Source organism: Neolamprologus multifasciatus, chromosome 7 (assembly GCF_963576455.1).
Source record: "Neolamprologus multifasciatus chromosome 7, fNeoMul1.2, whole genome shotgun sequence".
NCBI lineage: Eukaryota > Metazoa > Chordata > Actinopteri > Cichliformes > Cichlidae > Neolamprologus > Neolamprologus multifasciatus.
The window spans coordinates 8795341-8818834 of record NC_140445.1 but is presented as its reverse complement, the minus strand read 5'-3'; the positions used below and the strand labels follow the sequence as shown (position 1 = coordinate 8818834).

General features: G+C 44.7%; 1 protein-coding gene and 1 long non-coding RNA gene across 2 annotated transcripts in view; one reads left to right on the top strand and one right to left on the bottom strand.

The window, feature by feature from the left end:
• The window catches only part of LOC146513725 (uncharacterized), a 241302-nt gene extending 219631 nt beyond the window's left edge, over positions 1 to 21671 (bottom strand). The window contains exon 1 of the long non-coding RNA XR_014874854.1: positions 21607 to 21671. This is a non-coding gene — a long non-coding RNA (uncharacterized LOC146513725). The remainder of the gene's footprint in view (positions 1 to 21606) is intronic.
• Positions 464 to 2933, top strand: LOC146513726 (uncharacterized). Its single transcript, XM_085168239.1, has one exon. The coding sequence runs from the start codon at positions 1205 to 1207 to the stop codon at positions 2756 to 2758; it is 1554 nt and encodes a 517-aa protein (XP_085024365.1). The 5' UTR covers positions 464 to 1204; the 3' UTR covers positions 2759 to 2933.
• Positions 21672 to 23494: the final 1823 nt, after the last annotated feature.

Sequence of the window (23494 nt, the reverse complement as noted above, 5' to 3'; positions counted from 1 at the left end):
AACGGCTGTCTAAATGACTCGGGTAAAGTTTGTAGCATGCGTGCTTGTTTTTGTCTGCTTCCACTTGTCTTTGCACTAGGATGATGTCAGCGTAAGTGTGCAGTCATATTCGTTAGCTGTGTCCCATTTCAGGGTCTGCACGCTTGAAGTACGCGCACTACGCGTCCTACGTACGGTGCGTACTATAAGTACAAGAAGTGCGGAAGTGACAGGCTTGTGAAATGGGACGGTATACGCTTCGTCGCGCTGTTCAGGTTGCCTAGCAACCATGATACTAACCGCGAGACACGTTTCATACAGCTTTGTGTGACATAAATGAAGGAGAAAAATGTTTTGCTGGTCATTCATTTTTGTCATGACATCACTTTGATTAGTTGAGTATCTGAGGCTGAGACCACAGGACTGTAAAACATGATTCAAGGGCTTCATTTCTGTACGGAACAGTTATTTAAGATTAGCTAGTAAATAATAATTAGTTAATGTTGTTCTTTTTCTAACTTCGCTCGGTGTTTCACTATGGGAATCGCCTCGGCGTGACCAACTACGGAAGCTCCAATGACACCACGTCTGTCTATGACAGACCTGTCGAGCCGTGCTCAGGGCTCCGCCCCCTCATACTAACACGGCCGACCAGCTCCTCCTAACTCATTCTCGCTTTCTTCCCGTGAGAAACTACTTTGAGCTCCCTCAGCGCATCCAGGCTAACTTGATTAGCTGCTTAACAGTTCTCAGGCGTCCCGTGTAGGAGTACGTCGCCGAACGCAGTTTTCCGGTTCCAGTTTGGATCGTGCTGAGTAAGTCCTTCGAAAGAAGTGTACTTAGAGTTGCACTGTGGAACAGCAACCGCGTCAGGCGAGCTGTCCCAGCGGTTCCTGGTTTTAGTTAGCGAGGTAGCCGACGTTGTGTGACTCGGGCTAACGCGTTACGGCGAGCTGTTCGTTCAGTGTCCGGCTAGCATTAACTTGTTAGCAGGCCACGAACCGCATTAGCGTCTCACTAGCATTAGCTTGTTGGTCGACCTAGGGTTCGGTTAGCATTAAGTTGCTAACGATATTGGCTAGCGGAGTACAGCTAACGTGTCACGACGAGCTGACTCCCGCCGCGACTAGATCGGATTTAACACCCGCTGCTAGTCCTAGCTACTTGTGGGCTAACGTGTCGAGACGAGCCTGGTGTAGCCTAGTCTCACCCCTTTCCGCTAACCATGTCTACGGCTCCTACTCCCGCCAAAAGGTCGGAGCCGAAGGCTAAAGAGGCTGCATCCCGCCCGTGCCCCGCATCATGCGGTGCCACCATCTCGGGCAGGGACCCTCATCCAATGTGCATCGTCTGTATGGGTGCCAAGCATGCTCAGGCTTCACTGGCGGACCCTCAGGGATGCCCACACTGTGCTTTGATGCCAGAGAAAGTCCTGGAAAGGAGGCTGAGAGTAGCAGTAACAAACAGTCAGGACCCCTGCCTGTCGGCGGCTACTGCTACGAGCGATATCTGTCATCCGCGAGCCTCCACAAGCTGGGCGGACATGATGGAAGAAGAGTCCCCGCTCATGCCCCCATCGTTCGAGGACCTCCTCGATCAAAACGTGGGCGAGCCGGGTGGCGAGGACGCGGAGGGCGATGCCGACTCCGACCTCCTCGACCTGGAGGACATGGATGAGGAACAGGAGGATGACTCTACCTTTCCTCCCCAGCAGTCCAGGCCACCGAGTGGGGCTGAAGTTGCACCCCTGGTGGACAGCAATTTGTACGAGGTCTGCAAACGGGCTGCTGCCAAGCTAGGCATCCCATGGCCAGCCGCCCAGGATGCCGAAGGGGCAGAACGCGACCTGTATGACGGCAAGAGGCTCCCACCAGCCTTGCCGCCATCGAAGCAGCTTCTGCCAGCAGTCCCGGCCTGCATGAAGGAAATGAGTCGGTATTGGTCAAGCCCTTTTAAAAGCAAGCTTCCGACCAAGGGCTGCTCTAAGCTTGAGATCCAGGGGATGGGTGAACTGGGGCTGACCGAACCCCCAGCAGTGGAGCCTTCAGTGGCTTATCACCTTCACCCTAACCGCAGGGCAATCTCAGCTTCTTCTAGCATTTCTTTGCCCAACAAGATAGATCGCCTCACGGCATCTATTTATCAAAGGACGTACAAATATGCTGCACAGTCAGTATGCTCGCTTAATGCAGTCACACTGCTATCAGCATATCAGGCAGAAATTCTGGAAGACATGGGCCGTCAGCTTGACTCGGGTTCCCCGAACCCAGCCCTCTGGGATGAAATCTGCGTGGTTAATGATCTCATTCTTCGCTCCTCCAGGGGAGCAGTCCAAGGGTGTGGCCGCGTTATGGGCCTTGCAGTCTCGGGTGAGAGAGCCTTGTGGCTAAACCTGTCAGGCCTAGGTGATGCTCAGAAGGTTGAGGTCATGGATGCAGCCTATGACCCAACCAAGGGTCTTTTTGGCCCAGCCCTGGAGAGAATGAGAGAAACAAGCACCCGCAGAAAGCAGGAGGGAGAAGCATTCAACCTCTGCTTACCCAGAAAACCTAACTCTCAGCCCCAGCAGGTGCCAAGAGCTGGCTTTGCAGCAACGGCGGCAGCTGTGAGAGGGAGACAGAGTGGGGTCAGAATGCAGAGAGGAGCAGGAGGCCAGCAGGGTGCCCACCAGGCCAAGGTAGAGAACCGAAGACCTTGGGGCAAGCATTCCTTTGCAGCAGTTGCTGCAAAGAACAAGCCGTCACACCCCGGAGAAGGGAAAAAGAAGCGGTCAGCCTAGCACACCTGCAGCATTCTGTGTCACCCCTCTTTTCTTCCCCAAAGAGAAGGAAGGTGTTAGAAGGGGTAACCAAATCACTCCAAAGTTCAGGGTCTCTGGAAGTTTCCAGTTCACCAGGAGCACCCTTTCAGTCTCCTCCTCCAGTTCAGGGAGGACAGACTTGTGGACAAATGGCGCAGTGTCACCAAACACTTCTAAGCACTCTGTCTGTGTCACCAAGCACTGCCCAGAGTCATCAGACACTTCACTGTGGTTTGGGGGTAACAAAAGAAATAAAACGTGCATTTCTGCAGCCAGGCAGTTTGCCAAGGGCAGAATGTCCCCCCAGTTTCAAAATAAAAACAAAAGAAAACTACTGCAGTTTGTCTTTGTTCCCAGCGGGGGGAGCTCACGCTCTTCCCGAGGGGGAGAGCCCCAACTCCTTCCGGGAGACAGGGGTGACGTCACGCTACCGCGTCTTCAAAGGCCCGCTCGCAGCGCGGCTGGAGCGGTGGCGCGCATGCGCAGTTCATCCCTGGGTCTTGTCAACCATTTCCCATGGTTACAGACTACAGTTTGCGGCAAAACCACCGAGATTCGGCGGAGTGTTAGCTTCTGTGGCCAGTCGCGATTCAGCGAATGTGCTGGAGGAGGAAATATCCTCCCTGTTACACAAACAGGCGATCGGAGCGGTTCCGAGCGAAGAAGTTCAGCAGGGTTTTTACTCCCGCTATTTCCTCATCCCAAAAAAGGACGGAACGTCGCTCCGTCCTATTCTGGATCTACGTGTGTTAAACAAGCATTTGAGAAAGTACACGTTCAGAATGCTCACACACAAGACGCTTTGTCGCTCAATTCACACAGGCGATTGGTTTGTTACAATCGACCTATCAGACGCATATTTCCACATCGCCATTTATCCTCCACACAGGAAATATCTCAGGTTCGCTTATCAGAGCGTAGCGTACGAGTTTCAAACTATCCCATTCGGGCTATCCTTAGCTCCAAGGGTGTTCAGCAAATGTGTGGAGGCAGCGCTGTCTCCGTTAAGGAACAGCGGCATCAGAATATTCTCTTACATAGACGATTATCTAATATGCTCACGATCGCGCGAGCAGGCGATCAAAGACTCCGAGGTGGTAGTGAAGCACCTCACGGAGCTTGGGTTCACAATCAACCTGGAAAAGAGCCACTTGGAACCCACACAGTTTTCAGAGTATCTGGGGCTCAGAATAGACTCAGTCTCTTATCGTATCGCACTTTCAGAGCGGAGGATCGCATCCTTCACTCACTGTCTTTCCCGTTTTCAGCTGGGGAAAGTCGTGCGGTTCCGACTCTGTCTCCGCCTCCTCGGCCTCATGGCCTCGGTGATATCGGTGGTACATTTGGGGCTGCTTATGATGAGAGATTTTCAGCGGTGGGTCGCTTCTCTGCAGCTGTGCCCTCGCCGACATCTCAATCGTGGTGTAAAAATAACGCAGCCGTGTATCGCGGCTCTCCGGCCGTGGAGGAGCCCGACAGCTCTCGCGGCGGGGGTACCTCTCGGGGCAGTATCATCCAGGGTGACCCTGACCACAGATGCATCCCTGTCAGGTTGGGGTGCAACTATGATGGGCAGAGCAGTGAATGGCGTTTGGTCACAGAGACTCGCTCTGAATCACATAAATGTGCTGGAGCTCCGCGCGGTGCTCCTAGCCTTGCGGCATTTTCTGCCGTATCTCCGGGGTCAACATGTTTTAGTGAAAACAGACAACTCCACTGTAGTTGCTTATATCAACCGCCAGGGCGGCACCCGTTCCCGGCAGCTACACAGGCTAGCCAGGGAAATAATTATGTGGAGCAGCACTCGGCTCCTCTCCCTTCGGGCAACTCACGTGCCAGGGATTCTGAACAGGGGGGCGGACCTCCTGTCCAGAGGAAATCCACTGTTCGGAGAATGGAGGCTTCACCCACAGGTGGTGGAGCAGATTTGGCAGAGATACGGCCGGGCTGCCGTAGATCTCTTCGCCTCGCGAGAAAACACACAGTGCCCTCTGTTTTTCTCCCTGTCAGACGCACATGCACCACTGGGCGTGGATGCGCTGGCCCATCCATGGCCAAAAACTCTGCTGTATGCTTTCCCTCCCCTCAGCCTGATCTCCCCAACACTGATCAGAGTGAGGGATCAGGGGCTGTCACTGATTTTAATAGCTCCACGGTGGCCATCCAAACACTGGATAGCAGAAATCGTCCAGCTTCTGGTGGACGAGCCATGGCCACTCCCCATCCGCAGGGACCTTCTGTCTCAGGCACGGGGGGAGATATACCATCCCCATCCAGACCAGGTTGCTCTCTGGGCCTGGCCCGTGAAAGGTGGAATTTGAAGGCAGCAGGCATGCCTCCGAAGGTTATTGAAACCATTCAGAATGCCAGAGCCTCCTCCACTCGTTCCGTTTACAGCAGTAAATGGCGTGTTTTTGAAGAGTGGTGCCATGAAAAGCAGATTATCCCTTTTCAGTGTTCAGTGGTGGAGCTGTTGTGCTTTCTTCAAGACTTGCTGGACAAAAGGAAGGCTTTTTCCACTATAAAGGTCTATTTAGCAGCTATTTCAGCCTGCCACGTGGGGTTTGGTGATAAACCTGCCGGGCAGCACCCCCTTGTATGTCGCTTCATGAGAGGGGCGCGTCGAACGCTCCCAGTTTCTAGACCACTGGTCCCTTTATGGGATCTGTCAGTCGTTTTAGACGCCCTCTCCCACCACCCCTTTGAGCCTATTGGGGCAGTGGGGTTGAAGTTTCTCTCTCTTAAAACCACTCTGCTGTTGGCTCTAACCACAGCCAAGCGAGTTAGTGAATTACAGGCTCTGTCTATTCACCCCTCTTGTCTACAGCTGGCCCCGGGACTCACTAAAGCACTCCTGAGGCCTAACCCAGCCTTTGTCCCTAAAGTATTGGAAACGTCATACAGGTGCTCTACAGTAGAGCTCCTAGCTTTTCACCCCCCTCCATTCTCTTCAGAGAGGGAGCAGAGGTTGAACACTTTGTGCCCTGTCCGGGCCTTGGGGACTTATGTTGACAGAACAGCTGGATTCAGGAAGTCGGATCAGCTGTTTGTTTCCTGGGCCTCCCCTCACAAGGGCAGGCCCGTGTCACGCCAGAGGCTAGCTCATTGGATTGTAGAGGCCTTAGCTCTGGCTTATAACTGTAAGGGCTTGCAGGCCCCTCCGGGGCTCCGAGCACACTCCACTAGGGGTGTGGCCACATCCTGGGCGTTGTTCAGAGGTGTATCAGTCCAGGATATTTGTGCGGCAGCAAGCTGGGCTACGCCGCACACGTTTGTCCGGTTTTATCGGCTGGACGTTGCACAGTCATCCCTGGCTCAGACAGTGCTGGATTCTGGTGCCTCAGGTTCGACCTGAGATCCTGGAGTAGCACTGGAGAGTAGCTTCGGGAGCTGGCGCAATCCGGGAGTGGGCCATATCTCCCATAGTGAAACACCGAGCGAAGTTAGAAAAAGAACGTTGGGTTACTTAACGTAATCCCTGGTTCTTTGATAACAGAGTGAGGTGTTTCACCAACACTTCCCTCCTTGCTTAGGCACGGAAAGAAATCTGCTTAGAATGAGTTAGGAGGAGCTGGTCGGCCGTGTTAGTATGAGGGGGCGGAGCCCTGAGCACGGCTCGACAGGTCTGTCATAGACAGACGTGGTGTCATTGGAGCTTCCGTAGTTGGTCACGCCGAGGCGATTCCCATAGTGAAACACCTCACTCTGTTATCAAAGAACCAGGGATTACGTTAAGTAACCCAACGTTCATGAGACTAAAGTCATCTCACTATGGTAATGTAAATATCATATGGCCAATATTATAGTATTGTCAGATTATTATGATATATATATATATATATATATATATATATATATATATATATATATATATATATATATATCACTGACTTTCAGCTTGTTTTGTTTGTGGATATATGACTGACTTTAATTATCCATAAAATCATCAGATTCTCTGTAAGATTAAGGTCAACTATATATATATTTAGAAGTAGAGGCTTTAAAACCAAGTTAACGCTGAAAGTATAAACATCACTAATGTCACATAACTTTGCCGACATGTGGCCAACAGCAATGTTTTAATGTTCTTCGTTATTAAACATTCGCACATGAATAAGTGACGTCATATTCAGTACTTACTTTTGACAGTTCACTTTTCGGCCGCTCCCTTCTGCCGTATTTTGCGGCAAAATTATCCACACCCACCGCCGCGCTATGAATTGTGGGATATATGGGACCACGAAGCGTGCACCGGACCACGCTTGATATTTGGGGAAATCGACGGCGCATTCAGAGTATGCATTTCAAGTACACTTCGAATTGGGACAGCGTGGCGGTGACGTAACCGCACTTAAAATGCGTACTTCAAGCGTGCAGACCCTGAAATGGGACACAGCGGTTGTGTTTCCACTAGTGCTGTCAGCGTTAATCTGAAATGAGGTTAACGCCACAACAAGGCAAATCTCTGTTAACGAGCTACCTCGGATCGCCTGTGTGGGGCTGGACGGCCAACACGTTAACGAGCTAACTGCGCTAACACACTAGTTCCTACCCATGTAATTGAGCATTGCTGGCACATCCAACATACTGTTTTACTTTAGTCCATGATGCGCTTGAAAACCAAAATAGTTCCAAACGCCAGATCTGAATGAGGGTGGGGGAGATTGTCTGTGAAGGTTCTCAGTCATCCAGGTCATCGTAGTCAAAGGAGCTTGCAAAGAAAAGCGTCTGGACTTCTTTAAGTTACTTGAAGACGTTTCACCTCTCATCCGAGAGGCTTCTTCAGTTCTAAGGTCAAATGGTGGAAAGTCCCAGATATAAACCTGGTGGGAGTGTCCCCCCACAGAGGGACAAAAGGACCCCCTGATGATCCTCTAATCGCCTGAGCCAAGGTGTGGAACTGGGTGTGGGTCCCAGTCAGCCAGAGTTTCGGGTGAGTTCATTGTGAAACCTGGCCCCACCTTATCATGCGAATTCCTGAGGTCAGATGGCCCAGGGTGTGAGTGGGCGTTAAGGCGTCTGGGAAGGGATCTCAAAACTGGATTATAGATGGCAGAGAGTTGGTGTCGTAAACCACCGCCTCTGTTCAAAGATGGTCGCTCACAGTGGACATAGATGGCTTCTTTCACTCCTCTTTCAAACCATCTGTCCTCTCTGTCCAAAATGTGAACATTGGCATCCTCGAAAGAGTGTCCTTTATCCTTAAGATGCAGATGGACAGCTGAGTCTTGTCCTGTGGAGGTGGCTCTTCTGTGTTGTGCCATGCGCTTGTGAAGTGGCTGTTTGGTCTCTCCAATGTAGAGGTCTGGGCATTCCTCGCTGCACTGTACGGCATACACCACATTGTTAAGTCTGTGTTTTGGCGTTTTGTCTTTCGGGTGAACCAGTTTTTGTCTGAGTGTGTTGCTGGGTCTGAAGTACACCGGGATGTCATGCTTGGAGAAAACCCTCCTGAGTTTCTCTGATACACCGGCTACACCGGGATGACAATGTTGTTGCGTCTGTCCTTCTTATCCTCCCTCGCTGGTGTCTGATCTTCTTTTCTGTGCCTCTTTGCTGACTTTAAGAATGCCCATTTAGGATAGCCGCACGTTTTGAGTGCTTCCTTTACATGTGTGTGTTCCTTCTTTTTCCCTTCAGGCTTAGAGGGAACATGTTCTGCCCGGTGGTGTAGGGTCCTAATTACTCCAAGTTTGTGTTCCAGAGGGTGATGGGAGTCAAACAGGAGGTACTGGTCCGTGTGTGTGGGCTTCCGGTAAACTTCGATGTTGAGGTTGCCATTCTCTTCAATGTGCACAGCGCAGTCCAGGAAAGGCAAACAGTCATCCTTTGTGTCTTCCCTGGTGAACTTGATGTTTTTATCCACAGCGTTGATGTGCGTAGTGAAGGATTCCACTTCTTGTGTCTTGATTTTGACCCAGGTGTCGTCTACATATCTGTACCAGTGGCTGGGTACTCTTCCTTTGAAAGAGCCAAGAGCCTTCCTTTCCACTTCCTCCATGTAAAGGTTGGCTACAATAGGTGACACGGGGGAGCCCATGGCACAGCCATGTTTTTGTCTGTAATAGCCTTCGTTGTATTTGAAATATGTAGTGGTGAGGCAGAGGTCTAACAGTGTGCAAATCTGATCGGGTGTGAAGTTGGTCCTGTCCTCCAAGGAGCTGTCTTCTTGTAGTCGTTTTCTGACAGTCTCCACTGCCTCCGTGGTGGGTATGCACGTGAAGAGAGAGACTACATCAAAGGACACTATGGTTTCATCTGGATCCAGGGTAAGTTTCTGGACCTTGTCAGTGAAGTCGGTGGAGTTCTTGATGTGGTGTGGGGTGTTCCCCACGAGAGGAGCAAGGATGGTAGCAAGGTGTTTTGCAATGTTATAAGTGGCTGAGTTTATGCTACTGACTATGGGTCTGAGTGGGACAGCTTCCTTGTGGATTTTTGGAAGTCCGTAAATGCAGGGTATGGCATCCCCTGGGTAAAGGCGGTGATAAGTAAGGCGGTCAATGATTCGAAAGGAAAAGAAAGACAACGCCATTTTACACAGTGGAACACTTATTTTTAAACAAAAAACCAATGCAGTACACCACTGACAGTGCTTACTAGGGGTGCAACGATATACAAAATTCACGGTTCGGTTCGGTTCGATACTTTGATGTCACGGTTCGATATTTTTTCGATACAAAAAAAAATGTTCATGCCTTTTTAATTTGTCATTTATTAAATTTTTACGGCACATTCTGCACCACATCTCTGTGCGTTCATCATTTGTTTGAAGCCAGCTCACCTCCTGCAACCACTTTTCCGAGAATACGAGCTTCTTTTGTGGTTCGGACTCCTTCTGACATTTCTTTGCTGGTGGAGGAACACCAAAGTAATTGCTTAAAGGAGCTTGCTTCTTCGACATCTTTAAGAGTTCTAAACAAATGTCTGTCCTCCTCCGGAAAATCTTATGTACGCAAACACGGGTTGCAACTTCTTATCTTGTGCGCGTTTTTTTATTTTGACAGCGAATGCGCACCTGCGGACCACTTATGTGCACCCCTGGTTATTTAGCTCGTCATATTGCAGCCACAGAAATTCTTTTGTCCATGAAACCATAAAGCTGCACTTTCTTTTCGCCTTATAGTCTGATTTGTCATAACATTTCTGTTTTGTGGTAAGCTTTTCTTTGGCTGTCACTTCTTCACCCTGACCTGTCTTATTTGGCTCAGCAGAACTAAAATATATATCCTGCTGCTTTTACACATGCACTCACATAACGCCCAGCGATTCTCTGTGCAATCAACCTCTCATATGTTTAAGCTTGCTGTGGGAGATTTCACTTGTCATGTTTGCATAGTAAGCTAATGATTGATAAGATGATGTCAGAGGAATTGGTGCGCAAATTATCATCGCTCACCAATCAGTACTGTCCCTCTCTATACACAGTTCACGATTGCAAAGTGAAAGCAAAAAACAAGCGCAAATTCAAACGGGATTTCAATATGTCACATATTGACAGTGGCTCACCGATGCCAATGACATAATTACCCAGCTACATTTCCGAAAGAATGCAAAAGCATTGACATATATTTTTCCTTCCTACGATAGGCCGACGGGCAGGGCAGAGATAGATTTTGGTAGCCCGACTGGAAAAATCGCTAGCCCCGGGACGTCGGGCTAGCGATTTTGCGAGCCCTGTATCTGATTGAGGAATCACTCATCTTTGGAAAAGAGAGTTTATTACAGAGAAATGGCTCTTTCCTAAATAAAAGCTATACTATACTTCTTCTGGGATATATTCTCAGCAGCATATTAAACATATCAGGTCCCCATAAGGAGAATCATGTGCTAACGGCTGTCTAAATGACTCGGGTAAAGTTTGTAGCATGCGTGCTTGTTTTTGTCTGCTTCCACTTGTCTTTGCACTAGGATGATGTCAGCGTAAGTGTGCAGTCATATTCGTTGTGTTTCCACTAGTGCTGTCAGCGTTAATCTGAAATGAGGTTAACGCCACAACAAGGCAAATCTCTGTTAACGAGCTACCTCGGATCGCCATTAGTCCATGATGCGCTTGAAAACCAAAATAGTTCCAAACGCCAGATCCGAATGAGGGTGGGGGAGATTCAATTTGCCATGTTGCAAGCCCTGCGCTCAGTGAATCTGCGTTCGACTACTCCGCCTAGGCTGCACTGTCAAGCGCAGATCCACTGAGCGCTCAACACAGACAGCACCGTCAGAAGGAAAGTTGATAAAATAAATTAAAAATGTTGTATTGTTCATACATATGCCTACCGAACCGAAAGCACTGTATCGAACGGTTCAATGTCGATACGAGCATCTTTGCACCCCTAGTGCTTACCTTTGCAAATCACAGTAAACACTGAACCAAGATGGCGCACGCGCGAACGAGTAATCTGAACTACGGTGTCCTGCAGAGGACAAATGGTCAAAATTGCTAAAATTTACAATGTATATTCAGCTCAACAGCGACACCTTATGACCTATTCCAGTCACTACCTTACAATAATATTACACAAAGTTTACCAGTAATGTTTTCACAGATGTGTGTTTGATGAATCATTTATGTTAAATCACCCATGATGCATTAGGAAATGTCTAAACACTTATACGTGCGTCAAATTTTAGTAACAATCGCTCCTGTGTGAACCGATCACATGGTTATAAACCAGGTGAAAATTGACTTCAAACTTTTGAGCTGTAGTATAGATTGTTTGCAGTGATAGTATATAATTATCTATTACAGAAGAATATATAGAAGTATGAGGACAGGGAGACACTGTAAAAAAGTTATGAGCTGTCTTGCTGCAGAGAAAGTGGAGTCTGTCATCCTTGAAAAGCTCCCAAGATAGGCAGCTGGCAGGTTGAATGATGCTCTGCCTCTGTGGTCAAGTACAGACATAGGCCTTAAGCAACCATGAGCCACTGATAAGCGTGACAGATTAGGAAACATGCATACAGTTCATTAGTTAGACTCCTATGAGCCACTAATAGGAGAAAATGAGCACGCAATAAAGTGGACTTGTTAGGGAGAGATTGCCATCAGAGTTAAAACACTCCAACTCAATTTTTTATGATGGACACAGCTAAAAAAATGAGCGTTTTGTTGACACTGATGACAAAATCCTGATCAGATACAGACAGACACATGCATACAACACACACTACTGCTCAAAAGTTTGTGGTCAGATTGAAACAGTCGTATTTTAATTAATAACTTACATTTACTTTAACATAATATTACATGAAAATTATCAGAAATGTTTTCACAGTTGTGTGTTTAATGAACCATTTAAGTTAAATCACCCATGATGCAGTAGGAAATTTCTAAACACTAATACATGGGCCCATTTTTAGTAACCATCACTGCTGTATGGACCGATCACATGGTTATAAACCAGGTGAAAATTGACCTCAAACTTTTGAGCTGTAGTGTAGATTGCAGTGATAGTGTATAGTTATCTATTACAGAAGAATATATAGAAGTATGAGGACAGGAAGACACTGTAAAAAAGTTATGAGCTGTCTTGCTGCAGAGAAAGTGGAGTCTGTCATCCTTGAAAAGCTCCCAAGATAGGCAGCTGGCAGGTTGAATGATGCTCTGCCTCTGTGGTCAAGTACAGACATAGGCCTTAAGTAACCATGAGCCACTGATAAGCGTGACAGATTAGGAAACATGCATGAAGTACATTAGTTAGACTCCTATGAGCCACTAATAGGAGAAAATGAGCACGCAATAAAGTGGACTTGTTAGGGAGAGATTGCCATCAGAGTTAAAACACTCCAACTCAATTTTGATGACAGACACAGCTAAAAAATGAGCGTTTTGTTGACACTGATGACAAAATCCTGATCAGATACAGACAGACACATGCATACAACACACACTACTGCTCAAAGGTTTGTGGTCAGATTGAAACAGTCGTCTTTTAATTAATAACTTACATTTACTTTAACATAATATTACATGAAAATTATCAGAAATGTTTTCACAGATGTGTGTTTAATGAATCATTTATGTTAAATCACCCATGATGCATTAGGAAATGTCTACACACTTATACGTGCGTCCATTTTTAGTAACAGTCACTGCTGTATGGAACGATCACATGGTTATAAACCAGGTGAAAATTGACTTCAAACTTTTGAGCTGTAGTGTAGATTGATTGCAGTGATAGTGTATAGTGTTACGGATTCAAATATTGGGGATGGATACAAGAGGAAAAACCAAAAATAACCACACTGGTCCGGCCGGGTCAAGTCAAACGATGATTTAATGAACACACGCGTGGGAGATGGACACCATACAGCAGACAGCATCAGATCTCAAAATGGTGGAGCCTTGATCAAACTCTTATAGCCTCTAGTGGCCCCCACCTAATCATAAAAGCCTCAACATTCACATTCTTTCTCACACACAGCGCCTAAGCTACGACCTTGGCTCCCTGTTTATCTGCTCCTGGTGAGATGGGGCAGTATGCTCTGTTCTCTTCTAACCAGACAAATGAAACGATGATTTTCTGTGAACAGTATTTCTTATAACTCAGCAGTATAATGCATCATAAAACAATATCATTCATTCGCAATAAATCAGCAGTCTAATGTAATGCAAATCAGTTTACCAAATGTAATAGTTATACCTTCTTCTAATTCAGGAGCATAATGCAAACTAAAACTACATAATAATTCACAATCTTTAATTAGGGGTCTAACATGGCATAAAATAATATTATAATCCGACAATTCCCCCTGATGAGCTCTTTAAGTCTAAAGAGCTCATCAGGGGGAATTGTCGGAATTGCAGGGTGTAATTGTCACTTACACCCTGCAATCCAGTGTTGCCGGGTTCATTTCTCCTTACTCCTTAGGCCCTTTGTCCCCCTGTTGGGTGAACCATATGTGAGATGACCTCTGTGTTTGCGGAGTTCAGATGCAAGAAAAACTTTTATTACAACAACAACAGTAGGTACAGGTGATACTCCCATCACTCCCCAGTTCTCCCACAGCTTTATTTCGGTGCTACCTTATACCCTCCAAACGTACTCAGACTAGAACCTCTGTCCGAGGAGCTTTTAACCTTTATTTTATGGCTGTAGGCACCAGTGTCTTCCAGTCGGATGATCCTCTGCTCTTGTTTCCTTCAACCTCAGGGGTTAGACAACCCTTCAGTCGTTGCACAGATCAGGGGATTATTCTGCCCCGATTTCAAACAATGATCTGTGTATTCTGGGGTCACAGCTGTGTTCCCCAGAAAAAGGAACAGGAACGTGTTCCCCTTTCGCCCAAGAGCCTATCGAACCTTATTGGTGTGGTGTTCCTGGATTTCGTCAACCCCTTCATGGTTATTGCTGTGTTTATGGGATCCATCCTTTTGAGGTGACTTAGCTGGAGCCCAAAATGCCATGACACTTGAACCCAGTTGATGTTTCCGCAGTCACCGTGTCTGTCTCTGCTGCGAAGGATCCTCGTATATCTGTGACCTCGTCTGGTGTCTGTTCCTTTCTCTGTAAGAGACAGAAAACCAAAACACCTCTCTTCCCAGCTCTAACAATCTAATGTTGCTGTCTACTGATCTTTTGGTGATTCAGAATTGGTTTAGAATATTCAGAATGTCCCAAGGACTTATCCTAATTTAGTGTATGTGTGTGTAAGCTTATGACCTTCAAAAGACCGAGTGCCAACTCATTATAAGCACATTTGCAAGGTATGTATAAAAATGATTAAAACCACTCATTCTAATAAAAGACATCAAAAACAAATTAGCCATTTCTAATTCTAACATGTGTCAATTCAACGGAGCTAGAAAATTAAAAGAAAAGGTTAGTGACCTCATTTCTTAGAAAGTATCAGACTTTCTCCTATCCAGTGTCGTTGCTCCAGTCTTGTTATTCTGTGTTAGGGAATGAAATCAATTTAATTGTCATGTTAGATCTGTTCAACTCCTGGCTCCGCCCAGAGCCTGCGTCTTCACAATTGTCTACAAACAAAACCTGTATTATTATGAACTTCACTTCAACATGAACTTGTTGGCTACTTTTGACACCTGTAGATAGAAGATTAACATGAGGTTATAACAATCACTGTAATACAAATGTTAATATGTCAATAGCTTCAATAAATATTCAATGCAATGCTTGTTATATGATTCTGATGTAACAATAATGCTGATGCTAAAATAACAGTAAAACACACCCTTTTTATCCCTTACTGACCACAGCAGGGGCATCTATGTTTTAATTCAGCCATGAATCCAGCTCACCTGATTCATCACTGAGCCCCACCGGCACTGGCATCTGACAGGGTGGTGCTGCATATTCTTCCTTTAATGTCACTATTTTCAATCTGTTAATTAGAGTGCTTAAACATGAAGTAGACTACGTCCACAACAAGTCAATACAGCTGTAAATGTGGCAAATTATCAATCTATTACTAATCAATAACAAAAAATAGCTTTTATTTTATGCATGCTTTTAGTCAACCACTCACCCAGAGGATCTTCAATCCCAGAAAATTCCTTCTCCTCATTTAATAAGTCTGTCCTCCTTCCATGCCCTGGTAACTGGTCCATCCAGAGCCATATCATCTTGAAATATACATACAACAAGCCAAACCACACCTTGGTCACACCAACCCTTTTCCGCCCTGAAGATGTCCAACGCCATCTTAGTCTGGACTGTCAAAGGTGACTTTAACGCTGACTGTTCCGACAATCCATTTTATAACATTTCCTGGTCAGATTAGCCAATCCCTGCACACTGGAATAAACATAATCAACATGATCAACATTTTTCCTGTGTGTAATTTCACCATCTTATTGATTCCAACGCTCCATCCTTATGTGGTTTGCTACATTATGTTTATCTAGAACTCCACTCTGTCTCTAAATGTTTGAAGAATTTTTCATGTTAGGGGTCAAATTTTAAGAATTTGACCATACGTGAAATTAATGATGTTATCACCCCCATCGGGGCTTACCTTTCCCACTTCTGATGATATTCCTCCCTATTCTTTGCAAGTACCCCCTTTTTGTGGCGAGAAACTGTTGGTGTGGTCAAGTGGGTGCTGTAAAAACAAAAGCTCAGGACAGAACAGTTATCAGTCACGTACTTCATACAAAATTAGCATATATTGAATTTCATATTGATCCTCTGAGTGTAATGGTACATTTGAATTTGAATTTATCAAAGCTAAACACAATAATTTTTCTTTATTTTGCTCTTGTTCTTGTGCAGCACCACATCTCAGCTCATGCCCCTGTCGGTTCTATCCTACTTTTCTAAATTATTGACTATTTCAATGGAGAACCTAAATGACATGGACCAATGTTTGTCATTACATGTCTCTATTTTGAATGTGACAAGTCTATCATTCCCCTGTTATTCATAGACATCAATAGAGGTTTTTTTTTTTTTTCTTCTATCAAAGTTAATTGACTCTTTACAGTGGCCTGCTATGGTTAATAATAACATGTTCAGTCTTGAGTGAAATCAAAGCTTCTCTCCACTTTAGCATTTAACATTCCCAACAATATAATGTGATACATTAATCGAAACACAGCTAATAAAACACAATTTTCTTGATGGAAACATCAGTAGCTCAAAATTAACAACCAAAGGGTTAAGTCTGCAGTTCACACTCATGTGAAGCTACAGCCTCCCCCTTTAGTCTCTGTCCTCCTTCTGTTCCTGCAAAAACAAAACAAAGCAAGACAAAACATCCACCCTTCTTTTACAGGCTGGGTGAATTGTTTGTGGGCATTTACTAATCCTAAAGTCGGTACCGTTTTTGTCTCAGTATCAAGTCAGTTAAAACTTTTAGTCGTCAGTCCATCACAGTCCAGTCACATGCATACATTCACACACATTCATACCAGATATTGCTGATAATGGAGTCTCACACGCAACCTATTCGAGCCTCCATCACCAGCAAGATGACGTCATCATTTTAAAGGAAAAACAGTTCCTTGTTTTTTGGACTGGATTGACTCGCTGCAATCCTTTTAGGCTCAGGACTTCTCATGTGATCAATGTCCCATATAAGTGAATTTCTCCCAAGCCCATTATAATCATGGAGAAAAATACTTTGCAACTGTTTTCAGTAAGAATGTTTATAGCGCTTTAAAGTTCAATCTCTCAGGCCTGGATTAAAGAGCTGATTTGTTAAATCAGGAACTCACAAAATACCAAAATATCACCACCGGTGGATCACTCCTCTCAGATGTTCTTATTTCAGTGCACTGTAACAAAACCAAAACAAACGTAACCAATAAAATACTCATATAATAACAAATACTGGGGCCCGTTAGAAACATGTCCAAGCATAAAACCACCTTTCTCTCTCTTAGAGAGAGAAAACAATCCAAACCTCACTGATAAAATCAACCTAGTGTTAAGCAAAACCCAAAATTAACCAAAACTTCACCAGAAAGTTTTTCTCTGTCCAGGGACAATATTGTGTAAGCATACAGGTACCGTAACTTCTTTTTGCACTGACAAAAAACATGTTGGACTTATTTGATTCAATAGTGGACACCAGTTGCACATAAATGTTTTGCTTTGATAGAAACTTAAACAACTGAGTTAAATCAACATAACCTTTTCATTTTCAGTAAACCTGTGCATTTTGAGTTCATAAAACACGATTAAGACATGTTCAGATGGAGTAAGTTGAGCTCCTGGAATATTTTAATTCTTCACAATTCTGTCATTTTATTTCAACACTATTCAATGACTTTTATCCAAATTCTACTTGGTCCCTTAAATACTACATGTTGTCTTCATATTGCCTACGGCTCAACAAAGTCTAAATTCTGGTTACCATAAAAATTGAATGAGTCTACAACAACTACCATCCTCCTATCTTTATCCTGATTGCAGGAGGGCTGGGAAATAACCCTAAAGTGATAGGTTACGAGGCAGGGTGCACCCCGAACCGGTCACCAGTCTATCACCTAGAAACAAACAACCATTTACACTTACACTCACAGATAATTTAGAATCATCAATTAACCTAGCTCTAACAGCTGCATGACTTTTCACTGTGGCAGGAAACCAGAATACCCAGAGAAAAACCACTGCAAACTAGCCAGACTGTGGTCTTGCACCCAGGACCTTCTTACTGTGGAGCAACAGCACTCACCAGCATGCCAACAATGTAGGAAATACAGGGAAGCTATGATTTCCTGTTAAATTTTGTACAAATCTTTAAAGCCTGAGGCAATTGTGTTAAATACACATGGGATGCTTACGTAAATCCAAGGGCTGGCCCCCTTTTCTTTCTTTATTTATTTTATTTTATATTTTATTTATTTTATTTTATTTTTTTTCAGTGTGTTCCTCCTTCAATTAAATCTCAATCACAAAAATGTGGCGCTCCGAAATAAGGCTCACACCGTTAATTCATCATTTTCACTCTGTACCACTGCTCCTTATCAGGCTGTGTGAAACACAGTAAACAATTCAGTCGAGGCCTTGAGCCATAAACAGACATCACTCACAGACATTGTTTTCATAACCAAACTGCTTTAGACCCTGTCCCCTAAATCTACACAAATGCCCTCTGGGTGACATGAAATGCATTTAACCAATTAACAATCAATGGCTTCTTGTTGTTGTAACAAATTCTGTATTTGGACGTTTGTGTGCAGCATTTTGCGTATCAGCATAGCATTTGTTAGTAAAGCATTCTTCATTGCATCAGCGTGTGTGTATCACTCTTCATTGTACAAACATGTGTATGTGTGTGTGTATGTGTGTGTGTGTGGATCACTTCTCAGTGAATTGAATCAACATTTCGATTTGTGTGCGTGTGTGTGTCATTTCTCAGTCAATCAACGAGTGGATATGTGTTCATATGTGTGTTTCTCTTGATTCTGAATCAGTGTATGTAGATGTGTGTGTTTTTGTGTGTGTTTGTGTTCATCACTTTCCTGTTCTGGTGTTCTGGGTAAACCACGGCCTGAAGCGTACCCTGGGGTCCTGCCTCCCCCTTTTCAGTCCGTTTGGGTCCATTGGTGCTGCTGCCCAAAGTTCTCTCCATACTAGTTCTGGCCCCAATTGAGGCAGTCCTTTTCTCCAGTGTCCTGCATCTTCTCCTTGTTCAGCTCCTCCTTAACTTGACCCTTTTTGCTTCTGTAGGTCCTTCAGGGTTTGCTCCTGTGTTGGAGCTTCTCGTCAGGTTTGACAACCTCCTGCTCCAACAAGCTCCGGCCTGATTTCAAGTCCTATATCTGGAACTCTAAGCCTGACTGATGGGTTCGATTAGCAGCCAGCTCCTCCTGAGCCATGCTCAGTTTCTGCTTTGATGTCTTGAACTCTCACTGAGGGCAGAAACCTCAGAGTCTTTTCCGTACACATCAGATTGAAGTTTATTGATGTTTTCCTTGCTTTGCTCCACGGCCTTCTGCAGCCCTGCTGTCCGGCTCTTCTCAGAGGTCAGCTCCTGGCTGAGCCCCGACACCTGTGCCTTCAGCTTATGTTCTTCTGGTGCTTTTGTCCAATCTGAGGTGCCTCCTGACCTCAGTTACTCCTCGTGTCTCTGGCACGCCCTTTTTGCTGCCCGATCATCCATGTTGGTCCGTCACTGTCCTGCACAGTTTTAATACAGAATTGTTAAGGTCAGCATTCTTTTGCTCGGCCTCACTTTCATCCGGGCTTAATAGGCGTCTCGTCACAACTCTGTCAGCTGAAGCTGTCTAGAAATCTCCCCCGTGTAGTGAAATGGGCCTTGGATTTAACGTTCTCCGTCTCCGCTGCATGAGATCTTTTCCTGCAGCACTGTTGACATTCTCAGGCTGTTGTTGTGGGTCCAGCTGCTGTAGCATTTGGTCAGGGTCACATCAAAGATGGTAGAAGGGAGAGCAAAGATGGTAGAGGGGAAAGCAGGAGTCCAGGTCAGCCTCGGCTTTCCGGGCCGACAAAGCAGCCTGTAATCAAGCATAAAGAGAAAAAACAAAAACAAAACAAAAACAGACAAACAGGAAAATGATGTTGTTTTGGCTGTGTTATTCAGAGAGGGGCCAGGCCCTGTGTCAGCCTTCTCCCCCCCTTTTTTTTGTTTTTTCTCACTATATAATCAACTCATGACTCACCAAGTTGACAGGACAACACAGGTACATGTTAAAATTCTTAGGATCATGTTTAATAATTCAAAAAAGGAATTTTATTTCATTCAGTAATCTCTTGTATTAATCAATCAGAAGAAAAGATGTCACAATTTGACTCTTTTAACCACTAAATTTGTTGTTTCATCACTGGTTGTTCATACCAGTGTCTGTCTTTTTGAAGTCAAGTTGTTGTCCTGCAACCCAGAGAGTTTATTTGTTAGTAGTGGATAGACTTTATCATTTAACAACAGGTATATGTTAAGTTTCGCTGCTTTAACCTTGCTGGAAAATCTTCACATGTTCATGAATGTAAGCTGTTTCTTCATTGCGTGTATGTGCGTTTGTGGGTGGGTTATTTTAACTTTTTTCTCAAACATGGCATTTCTCTAATTGTGTGTGTTTTTAATTTTGTTTCCCAAATTTTGATTTCCCACCTTAAATAACAGCATTCCATGTCTTCAGCCAGGAATTAGAGCTTGCTTGTGAGATTCAGGGACACATGGTGCCAAAAACAATTCAGTGAAAAACTTGCCTGAAAATTTCCAGTGATGGTAACCGATAACTGGAGGAGAAGATGTCCTTTAAACTTCTTTTTCAGGTAGGGACAAAGTGAGAGGTCAAGCTGTAAAACTTTGAACCAGAGCTTGGCCTGTGTGTCGTCCCAATTTTGTTAATCTATCCTTTTGCTGCTGTACTCAGGTCTCCAGGTTGAGAGAAATCCACCTGTATTAAGAGACTAAAACATTCATTTACTATTTTTCTTAAAACATCCATTTGGTTCATCTGCCTAGATTTTACTCTCTCTCTTGGTGCATAGTTCACACAGTCAGGCAGTTGCCTTTTATGGGCATGCAAGTTTCCGGTCACTTACCCCCAGCAGCTGCAAAGCCGTCTCTCCCATATCAAAACCCAGCCAAACATTAAACATTCACCGTAGTCATTCAAAACTTTATTTGTAATATTATAATCAGCAAAATCAGCGTTTTAATTACAGGCATGTATCATTGTTTGCAAATCATACGTATATAAAACTCAATAACACGCTAAACAGGAAGTCCTCTATGGGCTTCAAAGCAGCCACCTCATTTGCATGTTCACACACTATCTAAAAATGGCTCGCAGCGCTGCAGCGCGCTGTCATCACACACAGCCTCGTTTCACACTCAACTCTCTATTATTTTACAAAGACGTCTTATATTTACACTCACTCTCAGGCCTGAAAGTTTTAGCGCCTACCCAATTTTGACAAATTTAAGTTAACGGGTCCAACCGAAGAAAGTCCAACTTTTTTGTAATCAATTAACCAGTATCAGACTCTAACTGTATCTGACCTCATCTCTAAAATCCCTAACTCAATTTAGAGTGTCCAAAAAAGCGCAGATACCGTTCAACACGGTAAGTGGTGCAACCACTAGTTATTCTGGAGTGCCCCAAGTTCCACAGTGACCAACTGACTATCTCTCAAAGACGACAAGGCCTAGGCGTCCCTGGCCTTGGCAAGCGTTACCTCTGAGCACTGCGCCTCCTAGTGGACTCTAACCACCGTTCTTAAATAATTTATAATACTTTTAAACCGCCGTCAACCCTCTAAGGCAACAGTATGACTGACGCAGATGCAACGTTATGGACAATGGAGACTCTAACTCGCAACATGGCCAACACAGATGCAATCCTTAGACCAATGGAGACTCTAACTCACAAAATGACCAATTCCCTATCAAACTACCTGAGACTCTAACTCAGTATTATTTTCCTTTATCTTGGGACTCTAACCCAGTATTATTACTTATAACCTTACTTCCAGTTTCAACACTCATGAGATTTTTTCCTCAAACTCAAAACAGACACTCACCGGCAACTTTTACTGAATAGACATTTAATTTTATCGTCCAATTCAGCACACTTCGGATAAAATCAACAGGCCTGTGCCTACCTCTTTTATAAAGGCGCCTGTCCACTAAGTTCGATTGCCGGATAATGTCTGCCCGTCTGACCACCTCGGACCGTCCAAGCCTCCAAAACTTCCATCCCAATACCACAGGACGAGCCCCCAAAACTGTTACGGATTCAAATATTGGGGATGGATACAAGAGGAAAAACCAAAAATAACCACACTGGTCCGGCCGGGTCAAGTCAAACGATGATTTAATGAACACACGCGTGGGAGATGGACACCATACAGCAGACAGCATCAGATCTCAAAATGGTGGAGCCTTGATCAAACTCTTATAGCCTCTAGTGGCCCCCACCTAATCATAAAAGCCTAAACATTCACATTCTTTCTCACACACAGCGCCTAAGCTACGACCTTGGCTCCCTGTTTATCTGCTCCTGGTGAGATGGGGCAGTATGCTCTGTTCTCTTCTAACCAGACAAATGAAACGATGATTTTCTGTGAACAGTATTTCTTATAACTCAGCAGTATAATGCATCATAAAACAATATCAGTCATTCGCAATAAATCAGCAGTCTAATGTAATGCAAATCAGTTTACCAAATGTAATAGTTATACCTTCTTCTAATTCAGGAGCATAATGCAAACTAAAACTACATAATAATTCACAATCTTTAATTAGGGGTCTAACATGGCATAAAATAATATTATAATCCGACAATAGTTATATATTACAGAAGAATATATAGAAGTATGAGGACAGGGAGACACTGTAAAAAAGTTATGAGCTGTCTTGCTGCAGAGAAAGTGGAGTCTGTCATGCTTGAAAAGCTCCCAAGATAGGCAGCTGGCAGGTTGAATGATGCTCTGCCTCTGTGGTCAAGTACAGACATAGGCCTTAAGCAACCATGAGCCACTGATAAGCGTGACAGATTAGGAAACATGCATACAGTTCATTAGTTAGACTCCTATGAGCCACTAATAGGAGAAAATGAGCACGCAATAAAGTGGACTTGTTAGGGAGAGATTGCCATCAGAGTTAAAACACTCCAACTCAATTTTTGATGATGAACACAGCTAAAAAAAATTTAGCGTTTTGTTTACACTGATGACAAAATCCTGATCAGATACAGACAGACACATGCATACAACACACACTACTGCTCAAAGGTTTGTGGTCAGACTGAATCAGTCGTCTTTTAATTAATAACTTACATTTACTTTAACATAATGTAACCCAACCAGTGCAGGGGCCTCCCTACACCCCGGACTCTGCGTTGTGTAAGTTTCTGTTGCATTGGGGTGCACAGTAGAGAGACCAGTCAGACACAGGCATTCAATTTGTGGCTCGGACCGCGCCGTTTATTCAGATGCTGGGGCAAACACCACTCCAACTCTGCTGCTGGCCCTTTGCAAATCACAGTAAACACTGCGTGATTAAAAACATAGTAAAAGCCAACAACAAATATATAAAAAACACATTAAGCAAAAATAATCATGTCTTTACAAAATTCCTCGGTCTCAGGAATGTGTATGACACAAAAGTAACATAGCTGGACTACCAGCAAATTGTAGCTGAAAAGCTAATGCTTCATCTTGCATTACTTTGCCCAAATGAGTGCTCTGCTAACTAGCGGGAATGTAGCCCGAAATTGCGGCAGATATTACAAAATGGAACATGCACACAAACTGCTCATACTCTCATCAGACAGCACATGAA